General features: G+C 39.4%; 2 protein-coding genes and 1 non-coding gene across 3 annotated transcripts; 2 read left to right on the top strand and 1 right to left on the bottom strand.

The window, feature by feature from the left end:
- Window positions 1–404: 404 nt before the first annotated feature.
- On the top strand, window positions 405–3,259 carry LOC140823100 (trans-cinnamate 4-monooxygenase). The gene is made up of 4 exons (XM_073184241.1): window positions 405–784; window positions 979–1,455; window positions 1,539–1,672; window positions 2,510–3,259. Exons 1-4 carry the CDS (start codon window positions 477–479, stop codon window positions 3,103–3,105), a joined length of 1,515 nt encoding a protein of 504 aa, XP_073040342.1. The 5' UTR covers window positions 405–476; the 3' UTR covers window positions 3,106–3,259.
- A 2,289-nt stretch (window positions 3,260–5,548) lies between these two features.
- LOC140824887 (small nucleolar RNA R71) lies at window positions 5,549–5,655 on the bottom strand. The gene has a single exon (XR_012116504.1). It is a non-coding gene; the product is annotated as a small nucleolar RNA R71 (small nucleolar RNA).
- Window positions 5,656–6,601: 946 nt separating this feature from the next.
- LOC140824279 (uncharacterized) lies at window positions 6,602–7,209 on the top strand. Its single transcript, XM_073185879.1, has 2 exons — window positions 6,602–6,696; window positions 6,834–7,209. The coding sequence occupies exons 1-2, from the start codon at window positions 6,602–6,604 to the stop codon at window positions 7,207–7,209; spliced, it is 471 nt and encodes a 156-aa protein (XP_073041980.1).
- The last annotated feature ends 1,715 nt before the right edge of the window (window positions 7,210–8,924 follow it).

The following is an 8,924-nucleotide window of genomic DNA, read 5'->3' as shown; positions in this document are numbered from 1 at the left end:
TTATTTCACTTCATAAAATGGAAGATAAATTCAATTTATAAAACAATATATTATTGATTCATCTATCCATTAGTTTTTGGAGAAATTTATATTTTTGACATTGTATGTTTATTATTTTATAATTTTGATAAAGTTTTAGTCACGTGAAAAATAATAATAATAAGTCGGATTTAAACCTCACCTCATATTTATAAAATAAAAATTAAAAATATGATAAAATTTGGGCTCACCAAACCTTCACACCTACCACCACAACTATCCGCCTTTCAACCCACCTATCTGTTGTCGTGCAATCATCCACGGCGCCCGTTAACTTTGACGCCGTCAAACTCGCCAACCTCAGTCCACCAAACTCACTCTTTGTTCTTCGTCCGTGGTGTATATATAAATCCACAACACTTAATCATGCATGTCAGCTAAAAGAGTTTGTGTTTTCTTCTGAATTCCACTTTGTTTGAGCTTTTGGGCTTTCCAACATGGATCTTCTCTTCCTTGAGAAATCCCTCATCAGTGTTTTCTTGGCCATTGTTGTCGCTACAGTCATTTCCAAGCTGCGCGGAAAGAAGTTCCGGCTGCCTCCAGGCCCTATCCCGGTACCCGTATTTGGAAACTGGCTTCAAGTTGGAGATGACTTGAACCACCGAAATCTGTCCGATTATGCCAAGAAATTTGGCGACATATTCATGCTTCGAATGGGGCAGCGTAATCTTGTGGTTGTCTCCTCGCCTGAGTGGGCGAAGGAGGTTCTTCACACGCAGGGCGTTGAATTTGGGTCTCGCACCAGGTGTTTGGTCTTTTCTTAGGTGTTAGCTGTTTGTTTTTCGAATATTTATTCATAATTCAAAGATTTGTTCTATTTTTGCAGGGGAGAATAAATTTTTTTCTTTTGAAAACCACAGTTTGCTCAAAAATTTACTGGTCATATATTGATTCTGTTAGATTCTGAAATCAATGTTCCTGTTTAATCTCCATGAACAGGAACGTGGTGTTCGACATTTTCACTGGAAAAGGGCAGGACATGGTGTTCACAGTCTATGGCGAGCACTGGCGCAAGATGCGGAGGATAATGACAGTACCCTTTTTCACAAACAAGGTCGTGCAACAGTACCGCCATGGCTGGGAAGCCGAAGCTGCGGCTGTAGTCGAAGACGTGAAGAAGAATCCCGAGTCAGCGACTAACGGGATCGTGTTGAGGAGGCGACTGCAATTGATGATGTACAACAATATGTTCAGGATTCTGTTCGATAGGAGGTTTGAGAGTGAGGATGATCCTCTGTTTATGAAGCTTAGAGCATTGAACGGCGAGAGGAGTCGATTGGCGCAGAGCTTTGAGTATAATTACGGCGATTTCATACCAATTCTGAGGCCTTTCTTGAGAGGGTATCTCAAGATTTGCAAGGAAGTCAAGGACAGGAGGTTGCAGTTGTTCAAGGATTACTTCGTTGATGAGAGGAAGTAAGTTTCACATATAGAAACGTAACAGAAAACAGCAGTGGAATGGTATTAAATCTGTGAATTAATTTTGCTTAACTATACAGGAAGCTAGCTACCGCAAAGCCAACGAACAATGATGGCCTTAAATGCGCCATCGATCACATTCTTGAAGCTCAACAGAAAGGAGAAATCAACGAGGATAATGTCCTTTACATAGTCGAAAACATCAATGTTGCTGGTAAATTTCTCTGTCAATGCAATTTTATTTAACCTTAACTAAACAACTCTTCCTAGTTAACGATTCGTGTCACTAAGGTCCATGCCACTGATACAATTGCTACAGGACTACAACTCTTATTATTATATCTTGGTTTATGTTACAACGATCATCTACTTATACAAGGTGAAGTATATTAGGCTAAATATGCTGCGGAACATTTTCTCCAAAAATTTTCAAATAAATGGCACCCAAGAAATATCCGAATTTCATATTTGATAAATTTTCTAATTTTTGGGAGGAACCCACTTCATGTTATAGAGTGTAATAACTGTCTGGTTGGTGGGTGGTTGGTGGGGGTGGCTGGGGTATCAATGTTAAAAGAGTTGTTTTTTTCTTGTTAATATCATAATAACATAAACTTAGATATAGCTGATATCTAGTCAAAACGGTGTAGGTTTCGTGTTAGATTGACTCGATGCGGTTGCGTATTTTGTACGAGTTTTATTTGGTTGGGGGAATGGAGTAATTATTGGTCATGCATGTTTTGCTGGTTCGACGTATGCTAGTCACCTACTTTCCTTCTTGGTTGCGTACACTTAAACGAGCTTTCTTTTATGGGTATGAATTAATTTCATCCTCGGACCAATATCTCTATTCCACATGACGTCGCAAAGCGATAAACCTCTATACCTGATCCCTGTTTTTTTTTGGTTTTTTTTAATTGTATAGCAATAATATCATTAAAATGAAATATTTTAAAAACCCAGATTTAAAAATCGTTCTTAAGTTTTTGTCTGAATTTGTCATTATTTTGTTTTTTCGATTCCACGATTAACTTGGCTAAATTTTGGCCAGCAATTGAAACAACACTTTGGTCAATAGAATGGGGCATTGCCGAACTAGTCAATCACCCTGAAATTCAGAAAAAACTCCGCGACGAGCTCGACAGCGTGCTCGGACCAGGTGTACCAATTACAGAACCAGATACCAACAAGCTCCCGTACCTCCAAGCCGTGATCAAAGAAACGCTACGTCTCCGAATGGCCATTCCTCTTTTAGTGCCACACATGAACCTCCACGATGCCAAGCTTAATGGTTATGATATCCCTGCCGAAAGCAAGATTTTGGTTAACGCGTGGTGGCTAGCTAACAACCCCTCCAACTGGAAGAAACCAGAAGAGTTCAGGCCGGAAAGATTTTTGGAGGAGGAGTCGAAAGTTGAAGCAAATGGGAATGATTTTCGTTATCTTCCATTCGGGGTTGGAAGGAGGAGTTGCCCTGGGATTATTCTTGCTTTGCCTATTCTTGGTATCATTTTGGGACGACTGGTGCAGAATTTCGAGATGTTGCCACCACCGGGACAGTCGAAGCTCGACACCAGCGAGAAGGGCGGACAGTTCAGTCTTCACATATTGAAGCACTCCACCATTGTGCTAAAGCCAAGATCCTAATGAAGTCCAAATTGTAAAGGGATTCGAATGCGTTTTCGTTTTATTTGTGTTGATCAGATTGTGATATTTGGGCATCCAAGAAACACCAATCTTGTTATATTTCTGATGAATTATATTAAATTTAATATATATAATATGTACAAATTTCAAAATACTTCCGTTGGTGTATCTCAATCAATCTTCAGCAGATGATCTTGACTCTTGGGCTGGTGAGAGGGCCAAATTGATAGAGTGAACAATAAAAAGCATAATTCGAAAAATAATAAATAAAAATATAAGTACTCTTTTTTTTGGAAGTAAATATAAGTACTCTTTTTAGTTGATTTGTTCTGTGTTATCCCAAATTTTATATTTCAATGGCAGAAAAAGTATCACACCTTTATGATAGGACTCGTTTTTACGTATTTTTAGTGTTGGTTTTGAGTCGCATTCATGCATCATATTAGTTTGTTTTAGTTGAATTTAGCATTTTTCTAGCATTATTTAGCATATGGCTGATCTCGTGTAGTTGGTGGTTATTTTGTAGGAATTGAACCAAAAAGTGGGAAAATATTTGCCAAAGCATCGAGAAGGACTCGCTAAGGCGGTCAAAATTGACCGCCCCAGCGAGCATGTTGGTCTGGCCGAGGAGTTGTTGCGCAAGCGTCTCGCTAGGGCGGTCAAAAGTGACCGCCCCAGCGAACCCAGGGACATGGCCGAGGAATTTTCTGCGAAAACCTCTCGCTAGGGCGGACACTTTTGACCGCCCTAGCGAGCCGCGAGATTTGAAAAGATTTGTTTCATTTTTTATGGACTCTATCCTACACCATAGACCTAATACACGAGGGGGACGCCGTTTTTCAGACTTTATCAGACTTTTCATCATTTTTCTTGGAGAAAAGGCTAGGAGCAAAGGAGATTCGAAGACCTCGAGATTTCCACGCGTCGTGGCCGTCATCCGTCGTCATCTTTAGTATTTTCATTATTCAGTTTTTAATTCTTAGATTGTTGTTGGTTTTTATTATGAATTTTAGTATCTAAACTCTAGATTTGTTGGGATTTGAGGGGATCCTACCCTGTACTCGTTGTTTAACATTATTTCTCGACGTTTTTACTAGTGATTTGTTTATTCTATTGTTCTTTCTTATTTCAATCGAAGCTTAGCTAACTTCCTTTGATTATTTCATGTTGTTAATGATTTCAATAGAATAATTAACAATACGATCAAATAGTATAAACCACGGATTTACAATTTTAGTAGATATACGGAATTGGGTACGTGTCGATATTGATAGTTCACCCGGATGAAAGTTAGTGGATTCCATAGAATGTAATGCAATCTTGAACTGTTAAATACTTGAGGACACTTGAGTACTGCATGTTTATGATTAGTATTAATATAGCTCGACAGAGTATATTAATTAGTATAGGGAATTCCGTCGAATGCACGAGTAAAAGTCGAGTGTAATTATTTAAACACGAGTGGTAGGTGAACTGATAATTTCCCAACAAATTTATTTCTCCTTTGATTTGATCCAAATTAATCATTGCGTTCGTGAACACATTTCCTTTGCATTTTAATTATTTTACTTGTTTATTCTACATTAGTTCAATCATCAACTCATTCTATCGTTGCTAAAGAACTTTACTTGAAAATAAAAATATTGTAACGCAGTCCTTGTGGATCGATACTCGTATTCACTTACGTTTATTATAACTTGACTATCGTGCACTTGCGATATTTAAATCGAGCTTTCAATTATAAAATAAATTTTGGGACTATTCACTGTGCAAGTTTTGCTCGATCAAGTTTTTGGCGCCGTTGCCGGGGACTGTTGTTTCACGATTTTTTATTTTCATTTAAATTCTTTAGTATTATTGATTTTATTGCTATTTGATACTCGCATTGTGTTGCAGATTTGTCTTGTGTTGCATGCGAAGATCACTCGAGATAAAGCTTGAGCCTTTTGACCCCGAGATTGAACGCACAGCTAGACGTCGAAGACAACAACAAAGACTCAAAGAACAGATGGAAAGACACGAGCAAGAACGTGGAGAGGAACATCGTGACAATAGACAAGTTGAGATACCACGTCGCATACCAATGTTGGATTATGCACAGCCGTCTCTTGATGGAGCACGTCCAAGCATCGTAAGACCAGTCATCCGAGCTAATCAGTTTGAGATCAAGCCAGCTATCATCCAGATGATTCAGAACACTGTTCAATTTGGGGGAAGTGCACTTGACGACCCTAATTCTCATATAGCTGACTTTCTTGAAATTTGTGATACTTTTAAGTTTAATGGCGTGTCTGATGATGCTGTTCGTTTGCGCTTATTTCCATTTTCACTGAGAGATAAAGCTAAGTCGTGGTTAAACTGTTTTCCTGTAGGGTCTATCACTACATGGGAGGATATGGCAAAGGCATTCCTGATCAAGTACTTTCCTCCGTCGAAGACTATGAAGCTTAGAGCCGACATTACTACTTTTACTCAATATGAGAACGAGTCACTTTACGAGGCATGGGAGCGCTACAAGGACTTGTTGAGGAGATGTCCACACCATGAGCTGCCGCTTGGGTTAGTTGTTCAAACTTTCTACTACGGTCTGATTACTCCTAACCGTACCATGATAGATGCTGCAGCATGTGGTAATTTACTGAGGAAAACGGCTGAGGAAGGGTATGAGTTATTGGAGGAGATGGCTACGAGTAGCTATCATCCTCAGTCTGATAGGCAGAGACGAGGTGCTGGAGTTCATCAAGTTAATGATTTGTCTGCGGTTTCAGCACAGTTAGAGGCGTTGAATAAAAAGATTGATGGGATGAGCATGAGTGGGTCGGCTATGCGTCTGCAAGAAATTTTCTGTGACAAGTGTGGGGGTGAGCATGACGTGCAGGATTGCCAAGATGGGATTCCAGAACCGTCCTAGAAATGATCCTTACTAGAACACATATAATCCGGGATGGAGGAATCACCCAAACTTTTCATGGGGAGGTCAAAACAACCAAAATCGCCAACAAAGAGGTCCACCATATGGGATGCACCAAGGATTCAAGCCAGAACCGCCTCGGGAGGAGAAGTCCAATTTAGAGCAAATGATGACTAAATTTATTTCTGCAACAGAGACGAGATTTCAGAATCAAGATGTATCCATAAAGGGGTTAGAGAATCAAATTGGACAATTGGCTAAGTTGATTGCTAATAGGGAGCAAGGAGCTTTGCCAAGCAACACGGAAACTAACCCAAGAGAACATGTGAAGGCTGTGGAATTGCGTAGTGGAAAAGCACTCGAGTCTAATGAGTAAAATACCAAGCACGGTGAGGATGAGGTGGAAACTCGAGGAGGTAAGTCTTCTAACTCTACATCTACACCTATTGCACAAAATAAAATTGTTATCCCTCCACCTTTTCCTGCAGCATTGAAAAAAGAAAAACTTGATGCGCAATTCGGTAAGTTTCTTGTGGTATTTAAAAATTGCACATCAATATTCCTTTTGCTGATGCCTTGATGCAAATGCCGAGTTATGCTAAATTTCTAAAAGACATCTTAGCCAATAAGAGGAAGTTGGAGGATCCCATGACGGTAAAATTGACTGTTATTGCTCTGCAGTACAAAACCAGATCCCACCAAAGCTAAAGGATCCAGGGAGTTTTTCTATCCCTTGCATGATTGGTGATGTGGTCTTTTCTAAAGCTTTATGTGATCTTGGTGCGAGCATTAATCTTATACCTTTATCTGTATTCAGGAAACTTGGATTGGGCGAGCCTAAACCCACACAGATGTCCTTGCAACTAGCTGACGGATCTGTCAAACATCCACGAGGAGTCAAAGAAGATGTGTTGGTGAAAGTGGGAAAGTTTACATTTCCTACAGATTTTGTGGTGCTTGACATGGAAGAGGATAGGGAGATGCCTTTGATTTTAGGGAGACCATTCCTTGCAACTGGCAAGGCCGTGATTGAAGTGCAAGAAGGGAAGTTGAGATTGAGAGTGGGAAAGGAAGAAATCACTTTTAATGTTTTTAACGCTCTTAAGCACCCACTGCACACTAATGATTGTTTTATAGTTGATTCATCGGATTCACTTGTGTGTCAATTTGTGCAGGATGCTATAAAGGATTAATTGGAAGTCACCCTCACCACTGAAGTGAAGGATGAACCTGATGAAGAAATATCCGAGAGAGGAGCATACTTTAATGTCAACCACCCATGGACGAAGCCAGTGAGAATGAAATTGGATGAATTGGGAGCTCGAAGAGACCTGACCCCTCGGAAGTCAAACGTTAAGGAACCGCCGACATGTGCTATGCGAGATGGGAAAAAGGAGCCGTTCATAGTCCACGCTCAAAGATTGAAGCACTATATCGGTGGCACAATTGAGCCACAAATTGGAGTCACTCGGCTCCATGACAGTCATTGAGGACATGGGTGAAAAGTCGAGCTCTAGACTATAAATTGAGAACTACTTCTACTCCCTATGTTGATTTTATCTTTTTCCTTTATTCATTAATCGCATCATTTGCATTTAGGTAGTTGCATGGAATGGCATTCCCCTTTCTTTTTATTTATTCTGTCATTGCATTTGCATTCATGAGTTTTTTTTTGGTTTTTAGTGTTTGTTTCGTTTTGTGCACTGAGGGCATTGCACAACTCTAGTATGAGGGGGGGTAGATTGTCTTGACCGTTTAGTTAATTGGTTATTGTTTTGGTTGTTTAGCTAATTAGTTTAGTTTCGTTGCATTTCTTTTGTTTGGTGTCGTTTATGGTGAGAAAACATAGTTTATGAGCCAATGATGATCTGAATTGATAGTTTACAAAAGTATTGATTGGGTCACTTCGTGAATGGTACTCTTGATTGTTAAAGCATGAATTTTGGTACAAAATTTGAACTTTTTTTGAGCACGCATGTGTGGGGACTAGAATTTTGTAGGAATAATGGTGAAATTTGAAAGTTTTGTGTGGTTAACTTGAAAGGCACCATTTATGAGTTGATTTAGCATGTAAACCCGTGAAAATAAGTCGCTAATTGGGACCTTGAATGAGAAAATTTGATTTGCCTTGAACTTTACATATACCTCCTTTCCAATGCACTGAAATAAAATGTCATACTCCTAACCAGCTGTAATCCAAAGTATTATATTCTTAGCCTAGGGAGTACATGTGTGAAAATTGTGCATTTAAAAAAAAAAGAGAGATGAAACAAGGAGATGTAAGGTGAGGGGGAGCCGAAATAAAAGGAATGAAATTCTATTCCTAGGCTAAAAGTTGGAGATGTAAGGAGACGAGGAAAGTCAGACGAAAAGTCTTGACGATTGCACAATGAAAATGATCGGTGTACTCCCAACTTTTAGCCACTTGAGCTTATTTTCCTTCTTTTCGACACCCTTATCTGCACTTAAAAGTTGAATAAAGTTCAATTTATGGCTAGTGATAAATGGACACGGGGATGCATGCTAGTGAGACTTGTATTGAAGTGTTAATTGAGTGACTCGCATGATTTGATAATTGATCTATTTGAAGTACGAATGACTAGACCCATCATGACACACACACACGTTCAAATTAGTGTCGAGATTTATGTGTAGATGAGAATGAGTATTCGGTTGCGATTTGACTTGATTATGATTGGTAGTGGGAAAGTAAACTGAGGCATGAACATAAACGTTGTTAACTCACCATTGACATTTACTTGCGTTAGTTATTTCTTGTTTGAGTAATTTGTGGTTGTCGAGTTTGTTTAGTATCTCGTGCTTTAACCTATTTTACTCGAGGGCGAGCAAAAGGTTAGTATGAGGGGGTTGATAGGACTCATTTTTACGTGTTTTTAGTGTTGGTTTT

Source organism: Primulina eburnea, chromosome 2, assembly GCF_022965805.1.
Source record: "Primulina eburnea isolate SZY01 chromosome 2, ASM2296580v1, whole genome shotgun sequence".
Classification (NCBI taxonomy): domain Eukaryota; kingdom Viridiplantae; phylum Streptophyta; class Magnoliopsida; order Lamiales; family Gesneriaceae; genus Primulina; species Primulina eburnea.
This window is presented reverse-complemented; position numbering and strand designations above follow the sequence as displayed.